The sequence below is a fragment of the Drechmeria coniospora genome, chromosome 01 (genome assembly GCF_001625195.1).
Source record: "Drechmeria coniospora strain ARSEF 6962 chromosome 01, whole genome shotgun sequence".
Classification (NCBI taxonomy): Eukaryota; Fungi; Ascomycota; class Sordariomycetes; order Hypocreales; family Ophiocordycipitaceae; genus Drechmeria; species Drechmeria coniospora.
Window position 1 is genome coordinate 5,317,159 of NC_054389.1, and position 15,631 is coordinate 5,332,789.

At 53.9% G+C, this 15,631-nt stretch overlaps 3 protein-coding genes across 3 annotated transcripts; 2 read left to right on the forward strand and 1 right to left on the reverse strand.

The window, feature by feature from the left end:
• Nucleotides 1–7,942: 7,942 nt before the first annotated feature.
• Nucleotides 7,943–9,558, forward strand: DCS_01332 (MEAB protein; the record flags this gene model as incomplete). The annotated part of the gene is made up of 4 exons (XM_040798665.1): nt 7,943–8,110; nt 8,412–8,628; nt 8,711–9,184; nt 9,248–9,558. 4 exons carry the CDS (start codon nt 7,943–7,945, stop codon nt 9,556–9,558), a joined length of 1,170 nt encoding a protein of 389 aa, XP_040659548.1.
• Nucleotides 9,559–11,376: 1,818 nt separating this feature from the next.
• On the forward strand, nt 11,377–12,294 carry DCS_01333 (uncharacterized protein; the record flags this gene model as incomplete). Its single annotated transcript, XM_040798666.1, has 1 exon — nt 11,377–12,294. One exon carries the CDS (start codon nt 11,377–11,379, stop codon nt 12,292–12,294), a length of 918 nt encoding a protein of 305 aa, XP_040659549.1.
• Nucleotides 12,295–12,617: 323 nt separating this feature from the next.
• On the reverse strand, nt 12,618–14,930 carry DCS_01334 (uncharacterized protein; the record flags this gene model as incomplete). Its single annotated transcript, XM_040798667.1, has 2 exons — nt 12,618–14,525; nt 14,586–14,930. The coding sequence occupies 2 exons, from the start codon at nt 14,928–14,930 to the stop codon at nt 12,618–12,620; spliced, it is 2,253 nt and encodes a 750-aa protein (XP_040659550.1).
• Nucleotides 14,931–15,631: the final 701 nt, after the last annotated feature.

The following is a 15,631-nucleotide window of genomic DNA, read 5'->3' on the forward strand; positions in this document are numbered from 1 at the left end:
GCCGTGCGTCCGTGGCCAAGACTGGACCTGGGCACATCCTATAATAGTGCCCGTACTAACTCCTGTACGCCGGTACACCAGCCCAAGTAAGTACAGTACTTGGTACAAGTAAAGGAGTGGTGGCTGGCATCGCAAAGTATCAGGTATCAAGGTTTTAACGACCAGCGTTGGGGCCGGGCCAGCTTGTATTGCACCCGGTCCGTGAACGCTAAATGGATCGATTGATTGCCTCGTGCTCAGGGTATGGTACAGTACCTGGCTAGGTGTACAAGTACGTGCAGGTGATGGAAATGATTCAGGACGCCCGCACTCCGAACTCCGTCCGTACGTGTAGGCCATCCAATTTGGTGGATGGCGGGCCCGTCAGCTAGTGATGAACTCAAAAGTGGAATCGTGAAATATACTGGTAAATACTCGTCGAGGAGAGGCCGCCGCCGGACCCTCCTCGGAGACCGGAAACTCCCACAGAGGTCCACTACCGGTACCAACTTACGGTACAGCAGGCAGGTGTACGCCTATACCGCAACAAACACCCAACGCACAAAGGTGGACTAAAACATGCACACCTGCGTGGACGAGTAAGTACTCGTGCTTGTAATTTCGTCTAGAAAGGCGCCATCTGGGCGAGTAAGTGTCGGGATGAGCGACGAGTCCTGTGCTCCGTAGTTGTACTTGGTCGCTCCGTCAAATCGTCCACAAGTTCCCCAAACAAGTCAGATGACCGGCGCCACAACAGCGACGCTGGCTTTGACGTGGGTACGGGCTGGCCGCCCGCCCGCTCCGCCTTCTTGGCTTTCGCGGCTACGATACAGATACCTGCCTGTAGTACTTGAGCAGGTCCGTACGGTGTGCGGTGCCCAGCATGCGACGCGCGGAATACCTTATACGGAGTACTTGCTTGCTGCAGCTACAAGTACTCCGTACAGGTAGTGCAAATCTGCACAGTGCCAGGATGTGTACTTACAAGGGCAAGTACTACTACAGTACTTACGTCCTTGCTGCCAAAGTACGTTACACGTACTCCTAGGTGTAGGCGTACGAGTACAACTACACCTACTTATAGACACAAACGAGGTGGAAACGATGCGAAGCTTGGTATTGTGGCAAGTAGCTGCAAGTACAGCAATACTTGAGCACTCGCACCCTACCTCGTGCAAGTACTCTACACCTAGGTGTACTTGAGTAGATGCGACCGAGAAAAACTAGGGACGACCGTGCCATCATAGCTGAATAATCCCACAGCCTCTCAACCATGATCGGGTTAAAGGATCGCCGCTTGGTGGGGATGTTCATGGCGAAAATTGTGCGTCAGGTCGGTTGGTCGAACATCATTGGGATTTCTCATACAGCTACGGAGCATTCTGGTCCGTAGAGTAGGTAATATCAGGCCCGTGGTACAAGTAACGTGCATGCACTCCGTATTATGCCGTACACCTACTCCTATAGTTGTTGAAATAGGGTTTTATCGGATCACCCATCGAGACTGGACAACGAGACGAGAGGAAATGATTTCTACGATTGAAATCTTGGGCAGATGCGCCTGCCGTACATTTGCGTGCTGCAAGCACATGTACAGTATATCGGTGAATCGTACGGAGAACATGCGCACCTGCAAGTGCAGTAATATGTACCTCTGTGCTTACTTGTACATGTACTATGTAGCGCATGGAATAGGTGTACGGAGTACCGGTACGGACACTCCGAACCGTAAGTCCTGTAAGTAAGTACTGTAAAGTATACGGAGGACCGAGTACGGATACGCAGACTCACAAGTGAAGTACACGTGCACCAGCATATCATGTGCAGTAATTACAGGCCTACGCCGCATACAAGTACAAGTACTACTGTACATGTACGGAGTTGTGTGTACCTACTTGTATGGGTGTACATATATGTCTGTACAGCAACAAGTACTGTATACAAGTACTTACCTACTGTGCAGTACATGCTCATGTGTGTACCTGTTGTACGCAGTACTCAGTAGTATAATACTAGGTACCTACTAACAGTACTCCGTAGATAGCAAGCATTTGCAAGTGGTACGCCAGCAATACACCGTACATGTGATCAAGAATAGTACTTACTCGTGCAACACAAACTACGGCATACGAGTAAGTACTGGCTGTGCTCCGAACATGTATGCGCCATGGGCGCCATGGGAAGCAGTGCGGAAGAATTTTCGCCCTTGCACGCGACGGTCGAGCCAGTCATTGTTGTTGGGTGCGGCGGGGGCCGGCTGGCCAAGTACCGCCAAGGTTCATCCCAGGGTCCATCCACGGTCCATGCCATCCACACACCCCCATAGCTGCGAGACCTTTTCCGCGCTCCTTTCGCAGGCGCGCTCCTGCAGCAGCCGATCACGAGACTGCGGGGGAGGAGAGAGTGTACTGTAGCTTCTGCATGGGGATGGCGTCTCGTCAGCCTTTGCCCGCCGCGCGCATGCATGCACCGAGTTCACGTAGGCAAGTACGGTGCAGGACTTGTAGTGCCGCTGCACAGTGCTCGCGGGCTGGCAAGGTGCACTGCTTACGAGTAAGTAGGTGTACTTGTGCACGTGCATGTATGTAAGTAGCTGCTGGCCTTTGAGGTTCCAGAGGAGAAGGCGGCGAGACCTTGCTTGACGTCAGTCAGCTTGCCTCATGAGCACTAGCACTAGGCATATACTTGCACGAGTATACAGTACGCATCGTGCCTACCTAGGTATTGAATTGGTTGGTGATGCTGTCCCTGTCCGGTCCATGTATTACCACTATAGCAGTGGTGAAGTGCTATTGGTATGTATGGACGCGAAAAGTGTGCAACGGAGGAGACCCTGCCGAGCGTTGGTGGACGGACTTGGGTACCGGTACATGGACGTGCTGGCGGCCTGCAGCTGGAGGACTTGTACATGTACTTACTCGTACACGTACCAGTACGGCACATGGAGCATCGCCAAGTGGTAGGGACATGCCGTAAGCATACTTGGAAGTTCTCGGTACCCTGTCAGACGCATCACCCGAAATTCAAAAGGCTGTGCAGGCTCAAGCCAACGCGGGATGTTGTGAGCTAGCATGTTTGTTTAGTGGGCGTGCTCCCTATCGCACCTCGCAGGTCCCCTGACCCACCAAGCCTCCGCCAGCAGTGAGATCCCACCCCGTCTGTCCCTCCCGTCGGGGACTTTCGGCAGTTGCAGCGAACGAGTAATAACAATACTCGTTCTGCACGGTGTACTTACGGTGCAGCATGCTCGTACTCGTGCCGTATTGCTGGTATACTTACGCCCAGGGATACACATACTTGTCTGCACACAAGCTTTCTTACTTGCACATGTAAGTACAAGCATCAGCAATACGTACTGTGCGCCGTACACTTATTTAAGTATGTACTGTACAGCACATGGCTCGCAATGACTTCGCGGTACCTGGACAGCGGTACGAGTGCTCCATCCAAATCAACCTTGGAGGCTGCGAGGGATGTTGTAATAGCACATGCGCATCTGCAATCGACACCTGCCAATAATTGCACTCGCCTACCGAAAAAAAAAGCATGCAACAACAGCACTTACTCGTACACCTACAGGTATTATTACATATTTACTGCGATACACGTGCATATAGTACAAATATCCGTACATCTATAATTATCAGTCCAACCATGTATGCATAGTATCCATCTAGGTGTGTGTGGTTGTGTTATAGACCATGGGCCTTCTCAAACGCATCCAACTCCAACTCCGTAAGTACAGTACATACTGTACATGCACATGCACTTATGAGTGCTCCGTGCAGGTATACTTGTATGGCTTCGTTGTCGTGCAGCATCCAAGTACATGCACATGAAAAGAGAAGCTGTTCCGAATCATGTCCGCTGCGGTCTGCGCTGGGCACCATGGAAATTTCCTAGAATGGGATAATGCTTGCTTGTATTTTTACAACTACAGTACAACTCTTACTCGCAGACACGCTCTGCACCATACCCAAGTACACAAGTAGGTGTACATGTAGGTACACGGAGTACAGGTAGGAATACTTACTTCTAGGTGGACCAGCACACCTACCAGCAAGTAGTGTGCATGTAAATCCAGGTACATACACGTACCTCCTGGTGCAAGTACTGTGCTCCGTACTCCGTACTGTACTGTTTGCCTCGCTTCGTAAACCGGCCCGCGGATGGTTCACGGTCTTGGCACGGAATGAAGTGTACTTGTAATTGGTGCGGAGGGGACCCTCACTGCGACACCTAGTATTCATCTGCAAGACTCAGTCACTTACGGAGTACTGTACAGTACTCATGCAAGTACTGTACTCAAAGCATGCACTGCGCAATAGGAGTGCTTGGACGCCAGTAGTACCCGGAGTTGTTGCTCCATTCACTTGGGAGGTCTACAGTGAGTAGGTCGGTGTGCATGCGTGAGTACATGGACAGGTACGGAGTACAGTGCAGTATAATAATGCTAGGCACCTACTCGTACGAGTGCTTTGCTCTACTCGTGGGTGTACGGGTCGTTCGGTGTACACCTACCTGGGCTTGAAAGGCCATCCAAGGCCGTTCCAACGAAATCATCGTCCTCCCCAAACAACACCAAATCCTGGTTCAGCTCAGCGGCATGGGCATGGCATGGGTGACGATGGGCAAATGGCGGATTGGTCGGACCCTCCGTCGCCCGCTGTCATTGTCCGTCCCACCAGCCTATACCGCAGTAAGTACAGTACATGTCCTGATGCACATTACCGACTGTAGGTACTAGGTGCTACCTAGCACTTGTACTTGTACATACTTACATATAGTAGTACTGAATGCACCAGGTACTCCGTACTCCGTACTGACATGCCTGCCAGCATGCATGGGCCACGTTGACCTACTGTACGTCTGCTGCCACATGCAGTGTCAGTACAGTACGTAGTAGCAGTGCTGGTAGCAGTGTATCTAATAAAGTACAGTACATGTAGTATGCCGGCACATCTACGCGTACAAGTAAGCATGCCATTGCACTTAATTCAGTGTGGAACAATAAACACCCGCTTGGTCTTCTACCCCGCGGTCCACACGTCCTGCGTCCTACTATGCTCGTGTGTACAGCAAGTACATGCATGTAAATGAGTACTCTAGGTAGGTACCAGGTACGAATACGAGGACCGTTCCGCCGAATACTGTACAGTACAGTACAGTACAGTAAGAGTAGCACACCTACATGTACTTAATTGTGCTGTACTGCAGGTGTGCAAGCAAGCACGGAGCACTCCGTACGGAGTACAAGTACATGTACATGCATTCGATCATGTACAGTACCTTGGTGTTTTCCTTGGTACCTAGGAGAGCTCTTCAGCGAAATCGCGCCAATAACCTATCCCTGGTACGACGCTGCAAGTCAGTCCGTCCTCACTGTGCATCTAGGGCGCCAGCTGCACGCTCACCTAGCTTAGTACCTGGTGCTAGACCGCCCAAGGTATCCGCAGTAGCATAGCAGGTAGGAGTCGGAGATTCTCGTACCGTGCGTACCCGGCCTGCGGGCTTGGTCAGGAATGAGGATGCTGCCCAGGTTCTGGTACTGGAGATGATCCCATGTCTGGCGTCGGCGTCGCCGACTACCAGTTGCGTCTTGCGGGTTGCGTCATGGAGAGAAAGCTTGGATACCCACCTTGGTTGGCGGGAAGTAACAACTCCAAGGTCCCATACGGAGTACCCTGCCCACCCTCATCGACCACTCCGTACTTACAGTACTGTAAGTACATGTACTTAGGTACTGTACTTGCTTGTACTCCATTCAGGTACGGATATACACGCACTTATTTTCCGAGAAAAGAGGGGAGCAGAGCGGCAATGCGAAATACTTCCACCGACATCAACATGTCCACTTGGTTGTCGTACCTACTTGCTGTACTGCGCACCTTCGCTAGTCTCTCACCTCCAACCGGCAAAGGACATACATGCTATATGTGCGAGTCGGGTACGCCTACTGACTTGCCCAGGATGGTCTCATGAGCGCACGTTCGACATGATGCATCGCGCTGTGTCGACAATGGAGTTGCGCAGGCATCCATCCGCGTGCTCGCAGCACACCGAACCTGCATGTGCGAGTACGACCGAGGCGTAAGTAGGTAGACAAGTACTTACATGCATCTTGTCAAGCAGCGCTCCGCCGCTCAAGATGCCGCTCGTCTTGGCTCCAAATAGAGAGCCGTCCTATGCCTCCACGAGTCCATATGAGCTCCCATGACTCGACGGAAGGCGCCCGCAAGGTGTGGGGAGGAGGGTAGGAGGGGAGGCGTGCTGGACACCCGCTGGACCAGCAAGGTTGCGGAAGCGGGGTGTCCGCCAACCAAACAAGTTCACGCTAGTACTTATTTGGACCGAGTAGGATTACCACCTCTCCTGGTGGGTTTTGACCATGGTACCCACGCGCCCTCCAGAGGTGGTCGCACCGGCAGCTTGGTACAACCAAATAGCACCCAAGTACCTGGCCAGGTATCGACAGGTATCTGCCGGGTCTCGCCCGTTGGTCGCGTACTGTACGTAGCCCCAGCGCGAGGCCAACGTCACGGCCAGGACGGCCGTCGCAGCCTTGACTCGGTCGAGCGCGCGGATGGCAAGACGCATTTCTCAGGAAAAGCTTTCCCAAGCCAGCGCTCGTCAACTCAATCTCGAGAGAATGGTGAGCATGGGGAATCTCGACCTCTCGACGACCAAACGTAAACTGGCCGACAAACGCACGTACCGGGTTTGTACACCAGGTTGTACATGCGTGAGGAGGTAGAGGTACATGCCGCGGTATCTGCAGTACCTTCGGCGACGCAGCAACGGGGGGCGCTGCGAATAAGGTACCTACCACTAGTAAGCTACCGCTAAACTAGTATTAGTTCCTTGGTACCTAAGTTTAGTCCACGGCGGCGGGTTCCATGGGAAGCTCTCCAGGGTCTTCACGCCGCCAACCTCGTCGGCTGGAGATCTAGCTACAGTACTTGCAAGTAGTTGCATGCACCCCTACCGCACGCCTGCTCGTACACCTCCTCAGGTACCTGCACACCTGCGGAGTACTTGCTTCCAACCGTAGAGGGTACACTGCTCATGGCCGACCTGCCCCCCTATAGTCTATGTAGATTGATACCTTAGTACCTCTTTACTAGAACCACTGGCTGGGGGTGGGGACGGCCGTAGAGTCCTCGAGCAGGCCGTGAGGGGAGGCGACTGCGAGCACCCCTCTTTGCATCTCCCGTTCTTATTACATAAATGACCTGGGCACGCTGCTCTGCCGTTCTGCCGTTCTGCTGCTTTGCTGCTATCCGTCCGTCCCCCGAAGCTCTCGCGGACAATTGTCTGTCCAAGCTTGACCCTGCCGATCCATCCTTGCCTTTCTCTCCTGTCGCAACGGCGAGGACATCCAATATTCAAACCACTTCCTCAAGGCAGCACATCGGCAAAGGAGGCCTCTCTGTTGCCAGCCGCTGCTTCCCCGCGCTCGAGCATAGCCGCCACAGCCGCCGCCATCCATCGGAGTTAACACCGCCTGCCGCCCGCCACCTTCCTCCACGTCCATCGTCGATATCACGACCGGCACTGCCATTGCTACCTACCTACACCTACACCTACACCTACACCTATCCGTGTCGCCATCGTTGCCACTGTCGCTGTCCGTCCGAGACAGGGGCCGTGCGTGAATCGTCAAAACCGCCACAGCCGTCACCTGTCCCGCCCGTGCACCGGCAGCCGACGAGACCGGACGAGACCGGACGAGACGAGACGAGACGAGACGAGTCCTAGATCCAGAGCCAGACCTAGACGGCGAAAAACCACCTCCCGTCGCTGGGATCAATCCTCTCCTTGCCCTTGCTCGCGGCAAGGAATCCAGACGTGCCTTGGCCGGTATCGTCCACCGCCGTTTTGTCTTTTTCGAGACCCTGGGGCGCTCTGCCGCACCGCGGCTGTTCGTCTTCGACAAGGCCCCGCGCCACTGCACACGCAAGGAATGGCAGACGAGATGTCCATCGACACCAAGCCGAACCCTTCACACGAGTCTGACCACTCGGTCAATTCCACGCCGGAGAGAGACCAGAACTCGGCTTCTGCCTCTGGCAACAATGCTCCCCATTCCCAGGATCCCCAGCAGCCCAAGCGAAAGGGTGGCCGCAAGCCGGTAAGATTTCCCCCCTCCATCCTCCATTCCCCCACCCGAGCCCTTCGTATCCCCCTCTCCATCCAAACTCTCGTCCGTGCGTGGAAAGGTCCGCCGATGGTCGGCGTGGCCGTGCCGCGTATTGTCCTCCACGTCCGACCCCCCGTCCTGTCATACAATCGTCGCACGCCAGTCGTCGCCGCCTCGCCGCGTCGACATGGTGCATGACTGGGTATCCACCAGTCTATGCGTGCGACCGTTGCACACGGGCTGGTTAGCCATCCGTCGACGCATGCGCTGACGCCGGAGCCTTATCTCTTAGATCTATGCCACCTCGGAGGAGCGCAAGCAGAGGAACCGGCAGGCTCAGGCCGCCTTTCGAGAGCGCCGCACCGAGTACATCAAGCAGCTCGAGGAGACCATCCGAGTCCACGAGTCGAATCTTCAAAATCTACAAGTCGCCCACCGGAATGCCGCCGAGGAGTGCTTGATGTTTCGGTACAAGAACTCCTTGCTCGAGCGCATCCTTCTCGAAAAGGGTACGTAGGGCGGCCGCGTCTTGCTCTTCTCGCCACACCACCTCTCCGGATGCGATGGCTGACGCGACCGAACCGTCCACAGGCATCGATGTCCACGCAGAGCTCCAGGCCAAGACGGGCAGCCCTGACCTGAGACCGAACCATGCTCTCCATAACCTAGTCCAGCCTCCGCCGATCCAGCGGAGCCTCATGAACCGACAGCACCAGCCGCGCAGGTCCATTTCGAGCATCGCTCCCAAGGTGGAACCTGGTACGACACCGCTCAACACGGCCTTGTTGCCTCATAAGCCCGTCACCTCTCCCACCTTGCGGCCGACGCACTCTTCCCACTCGAGCTCCCCCACGACCAACATTGGGCCGGCCTTTTCCCCAGCCCCATCGGACAGCATCTCGATGCGCGGATCGGCTGGAGGCTTGTCTCGCCAGGGCATGCCGACGCCGAACGCGAATTCAGCCCCGAGGCCCCGCCTGTTGCGGACCGGCCGTGGGCAGTCGTCAGCCAACGGGGCCAACTACTACCCCACGCCTGCTTTCCAAGCCCATATTGAAAACATGGGTACGTTGGACCGTGATTCCCATGGTTGGCGTGGGAAGCTTGATGCTAATTCGCCCAGCACAGACCACGAATATGGCTGCCACACCGACATGGTTGATGACTCGGAGATAAACCACCCACATGGCCCTGCATCCTTCAACGGTGGTTTCAATGGCCACAATCAGCAGACCATGCTTCTCTCACCAACTTCGACGGCTCCTGGACAGAGCATCTCCCAGCCACACACCCCGAACACGTCGGTGCCTCCCCAGCAATTCCCTTCGATGACGCAGCTCTTGGACCAAAACTTTGAATATGATCCCTTTGGGCTCGGTGCTAGCATGGCTTTCCCAAACCACCAGCATTTTCACTTTGACCATGCAAACGTTCGGTGACTCTCGGCATCAACATCATCCGCTTCCTCAGGCCCGAACGTCGTCCATTGACGCCACCAGCGTTTAGCCATGACACCGTACAAAAGGTGATGGGAGATCTCGCTTGCATCTGCACACACCGCATGGTTTCAAAAAATCCTGCGAATGGCATGTGTGCAAAGCTAGAGGGTGATGCGGCCTGCCATGACCACCTAATCGACTCTTACCACCATGTCTTATCGATGGATGGCATGTGCCCGACGGGTCGGGAGCAACGCTAGCCTCGAATGCCGGTAGTTGCCACATGCTGAAGATTGCGAGACGTCGACAACGCCTACGAGGCTTCTTCCGGCACATTTTATATATACACAACGATCACTTATACCCAGCGCTCGCTTCGGTCGCATTTGGTCGCATTTGGACCGTCTGACATCTGGTTTTCTCACGTCGTGTCGGCCTCGCCAAGCCATTCGTCGGAAGCCACGGTGTACTGACACGATCGATAATTTTGGATACCAACCTACTGTTTGCCTACGAATTACGTTGATTTTTTTGCGTCAAAACGATTTTAATGCCTGCGCTCTCGCCGCGTCGCGTCTCTCGAGACGGGAGTGCGAGTATACCCAATGGTGATATTTCTGCGAGCGCTGCAAAAATAACAAAAACTGTGGAAGAAAATAGGATAATCAAAAGTGAAGTTTATGGATCGCGTCTGGGGCGTCCTGGTATATGGTGAAAATGGGTTTGATGATGAGTATAGGATAGGATAGGGTAGGATGTTAAACTGATTGTAGTGGTGGCTTGGTGTCGGTCTGCAGTTAGCTCAATAGTATGTTACCATGAGCACGCACATACCTTTGTTACTAGACGATAGCTTGAAACGAGGATGTATAAAATCATTGAGTTCGTGGGTACGTAATTGCGACCTGGGCTCCTGTTGTGCCATGATGCTGTTACTTTCGCTCATGTACGGAGTAGCTTGATATGCTTCGCGAGTATTATTACTAGTGTTAACCCTCTCATCAGGATGGGTAAGACAACCTGGCAGTAAGTACAACTGCCTACAGTTGCATAAATAGTTCTGGGCCAGTGCTCGCACGACAAAAACACGAACTTCGAATGTCACCGCCACGGTTCGTGAGTTAACGTAAGATTGCTTTCCACGGAAACGAGAACGCGTATTGTGGGCATTGGTAGAGAAGCGTGCTGAATGGTTTCTTTTACTTACTGTGCTTCCTGTACCCTGAGTTTTATGACTCCACGTTTTGATATATTTGCTGAAGTACTTATGTAGTTGTAACGGAGTACTCCGTAATGAGTTTTTATTACTGTTTACCCCTACTTGTACAGTAATTAACTCTGCACAACGTTTTACTTCATGCTTTGAAGTTTTGTACATGCTTAATTGCAAATGTACATTCTGTTGCCCGTCATCTTTTCTGCGGTCAAGTACTTGTACATGTACATGGCACAGTTAGTCCGTAACAAGTAATAGTAACAGCTCCGATCTGCCGCGTTGGGCGCTAGCATGGCCTGGAGAGATTATCACGTGACATGTATATGCTCCTTGAGACAACCTTCGAACAACAACCTTCCTTGCTACCTGCGTCTTGCTACCAGGGTTTCGATCCGCCGGCCTGCTTCTTTTGCCCAACAACATCGTCACAGCATAGAAGGGGCTTGCTTCTTGCGACCTTCTCTGTGCCAGCCAGCCAGCCTGCCTTCACACTCCAGGTGCCTATATTGAGTGTAATGCACAAATTTGTGGCTTCAGCATGCTCACCGTTTCCGTTCTAGGATATCGGTGCGTCCGTTGCACCGCTTGCGCTTCACCCCGCCATGCCTTCACCGCAATCCTCTGAGGAGGCGGCTGCAGAATCGCCTGTGATGACGCCAGAGCCGCCTCGAGACCCCGAGGATGGAGACAAGGACAAGGACCAAGAGACAGAGAGAGAGAGCAGATCGCCATCGGCGGCAGACGTACCTTCTTCACCTAATGTGAATGATAAATCGGAAAGCAAATTGGACGGCAATGCGACAGACAGCGAGGCCTTGGTTGACGATGCATCAAAGGGTGGAGATGACAGGATTACGGATGACGACCCGCCACTGCCACAACAAGCGACGCCCGACGGACCTCCGCTTCCAAGCGAGCCGGTCCCAGAACCCCCTGACGACGGCTGGGATTGTCGTTGGGAAGAGTCGTACCAGGCTTGGTACTTTGTGAACCGCTTCACCGGTGCCTCTCAGTGGGAGAACCCTCGCGTGTCCCAGGGCGCAACCACCACGGCCGATGGTGCCGTCCCGGCTACTTCCGTCTCCAGTGTTCCCCAGCCTCCCGTCGGCGAGACGCCTGCGGTAGGTGGTTACAACCCAGCCATTCATGGCGACTACGATCCCAATGCCTGGTACGCCCAAGTGTACAAGCAAGAGGAGGAGCAAAGGGAGGCCGACGCTGTTGCCGCCGCCAACATCATGAAGCCTACAGCTGGCACTGACGTTGCAGTTGCCTTCAACCGCTTTACTGGACAATTCCAGACGGCCGACATGGGGCCTGGTAGGCACAGCGACGAAGCCAAGTCGCGACGGCAGATGAATGCCTTCTTCGATGTCGACGCCGCCGCCAACGCGCATGAAGGCCGTAGCCTCAAGGCCGAGCGCCAGAACCAGCGGCTGAGCAAAGCAGAGCTGAAAGCCTTTAAAGAGAAGCGGCGTGCCAAGAAAGAAGAGAAGCGTAGAGCGTGGCTTATGGATTAACCCGGTCATCTAGCTCTCTACGAGGTTTGCCAACGTGGCCCAACTGTTTGCTCCCGGTTCGCGTCTGCTTCCTGGTAGCTCTTCTTCTTTCATCCGTGTGCTGGCGTTTTGGGGCGGGTCTGTGGCGTGCTGGAACGGTGCATTTACCGAATTTTTCTAATAGATTCATGGAAAAGTGTCTAGGAGGGTACGAGCATTTTTATTGCATGACGCAGACGGAGCATGCACTTTATACCCAAGACCTCGACTCTACTGCTAATGCACATGTTCACTTCCACTTCCAGCTCTTGTAGCCCGGCCAAATCGAAAGGTGACTCATTCTACTATTCGTCTTCCTCGAGCTCGTCGTCATCGTCCAACTCCATGTTCAAATGCACACTAACGTCACTGTCATCGCCTTCCTCGTCCTCGTTCGCAGGTGGTGGTGGCATTGAAGCCATACTGGTCCCCGTGATCGAAGCCTTGTTCTCAACATCCTGTCGTTTGGGTGGGTTTGGGCTTGAGCCCTCATGCTTGCGCTTGGGTAGAGAATCCGTGCTCGCCGATGCATTAGCCACCTTGGCCTCGAATGGGTTGCTTTGCAGGGGCATCTCCGCGTCGGCTTGCGGAGCGACTGGTAAACCCTGCGGCAAATTGATATCGTTGGACGACTCTTGCATGTCAATGTCGCCGTCGCCATTCACCCCGTCAGCCGCTTCCTCGTCAATATCCTCTGTGTACTCGTCCTCCATCTCATTGAGCGAAGCAACCATTTGATCGCCCCCGAGGACGCCATTGGGGCGCATGTTAGTCCGCAAAATTTCCAGGCCTTGGGCCTCAGGAAACTGCCGGGACAGATGAGGCAAGATGCTCGGATACATGCGGCCACGCTGATCCTTGTAGGGGTTGAGCACGCTGGAAAACATGGCGTCGCGATTTCGCGTAAGAATCGCCGTTTTGTCGAGGAGGCCGCGCAACGTGGGCTTTAGGAGCTGCTGCCGCAGGCTCGAAAGGAGAGTTGAGAGGAGAGCGTCCGCCGCCACTTTGTGATGGCGATCGAGAGAGAAAGCATCCTCTGCAGCGGAGGCCTGCGGTTGGAGGAACAGGTCTGCGTTGGCAATCATATTTTTCGTGTCTTTTTTCGACGTCGCGGCAACTTTGTTGACGGGCTGGAGGAAACCGGCATCCTGCTGAAGGTCGCGACAGCATGCTGCGATGAGGGGCTCGAGCATGGTCACCCTTGCCTTGGACAACGTCGGTCCGGCGGTAGACAGCAGCTGGTCCAGGACGAGGTACCCGGCCGTCCGAACTGCAGGAATATTCATACCGGACTTGAAGACGCGGACGAGGTGATCAAGCACATCGGGAACGACAGGCAGCATCCCCTCACCAAGTCTCCGGAACATGGTGAGCATCAAGTTCATGGCCGAGAGATGAATCTCGGGCATTAAACTCCAGAGCTCTTCCTTCTCCTCTCTGCCAACAGCAGCGTTCATCTCGAGCGCCTGGTCCCACGATTGGGATTTGGGCGACAGTCTCGCGATGAAGCAGACGCGAGAGATGGCGTCCACAAGGGCACTGATGGGTAAGCTTACGGGGCCCTTAGTTGGGCATTTCAGGCAGTCGGATAGGTAGTGGAAGAGGGCGATCAACCTCTCGGAACCAGCACTCAGCCCGGTCCAGGGAGGTAGTTCGTTCGCAGCCGCACCGCCGCCGCTTGGCTCTTGGTCCAAGTTGACATTGGTTTTACCGTATCCCCCAGAGGCCTGCCAGGACTCGTCTACTGCCCGCAAGACTTGGTCGGCGGTTACATGAAGGTCCTTCAGGACAGCATCGACGAGCTTCGCCCACTCCTCGCCGCCGCCGGATTTGGCTGCCACATGATGGATGGAGATGGTGAGTCGTCTAGAAGATTCCTGTAGCGAATGGGGGACAAAGATGTCATCTGAGCTCGTTGGTGCCAGGTAGATTCTCACTGCGGATCGGATATCGGCGCTAAACGGGCGAAAGATGGTGGGATAGCTGGGGATGAGGATCGAGAATGCTTGGGAGCATGCCTCGACAAATGCCAATGGGGTGGTAGAAGTGGGCGTAGAAGTGCGATTTTTGATGAGCTGGAGGCAAGCTTTGATGAATTCCGGAATGGTGGGAGTGGCAATCTCTCTGACCAGGGTCTGATACGGGTGAAGCAGCAGGTAAATCCGAGTCAGAGTGACGACAGCGATCTCCTTGGCCGCGAACAAATCACCCTTCTGAAATGGCATTAGCGTTTCTCGTTCGCACGCGCGACGTAGACCTGCGATGCAACGTACCTGGACGATGGACAGCAGCCCCCTCACCCAAGGCTCGGAAGCGCGGAGGATTTCCCAGCCGCCGACATCAACCAAGACCTTGATCAAGCCGACGGCGGCAAACCTAGCCTCTCGACTACGTCCATTCAAAAGGGCAAGAATACTAGTTTTCAGCTTGTTCACAAGCATGGCACCGTGGGGCGCACCATCCTTGGGCTTTTGATCCTGCGGCGCCGAGAGAGCATCCCTACATTGGACGACGAGCCTCGTGAGGGCAGGCAGCGCGTGGGGGAGCTGAGCTGGTGGGATGGAACTGAGCTTTCTGCAGAGAACCCGCAGGTCGGAAGGGGAGGAAGACGAGGACATCCTAGGCGGATGAGAAGCGGGACAGGGGGATTTCGTGATGGGGTGTTCTGAGTGACCATATGAGACGGGCTGAAAAATCGTATTTACAGTAAAATAATACCCAAGGGATAATAAGAAGTGACCGGTTGCGAAGGGATTGCGAAAGAGGCCGGAAATGCGACACACAGGTCTCAATGGTGCATGGCGGATTGGCTGATGTGGAAGTTGATGACGAATGAAGCAATAATTCGAACAACACGAAGTGAACTTTTTTTTGCTGCTCTTGTAGAAGATGTCTCTGGTCTCCTCCAACAGGCTCCTCCAGCCCCACTGGCCCAACGTTGAGTTAGTACTCCGTACAAGTATTCTTGTAAGTACTCCGTACTCCGTACTCCGTACTGATTAAGTAGCTTCAGGCACGCTTATTGGCTGTGGCATCCAGTCCATGGAAATATCAACAAGTACTTACTTGTAAGTACTTGGTTGTACTTAAGTACATGTACAGAGCATAAGTATGTACATGTACATTAAGTACTAAGTTCCCTTCTACGAGGTACAAGTACTGTGCTAACAGCGTTCCATGTGCATGTGCCTGGCGAGGAGAACTTATACAGTACACCTATGTAATTGGACACCAAGTACTTATACATAGGTATACAGGCACCTCTCTGCAGATATCGAGTACATTTATTGGTAATTATGTGCATTACTATGGTATACTT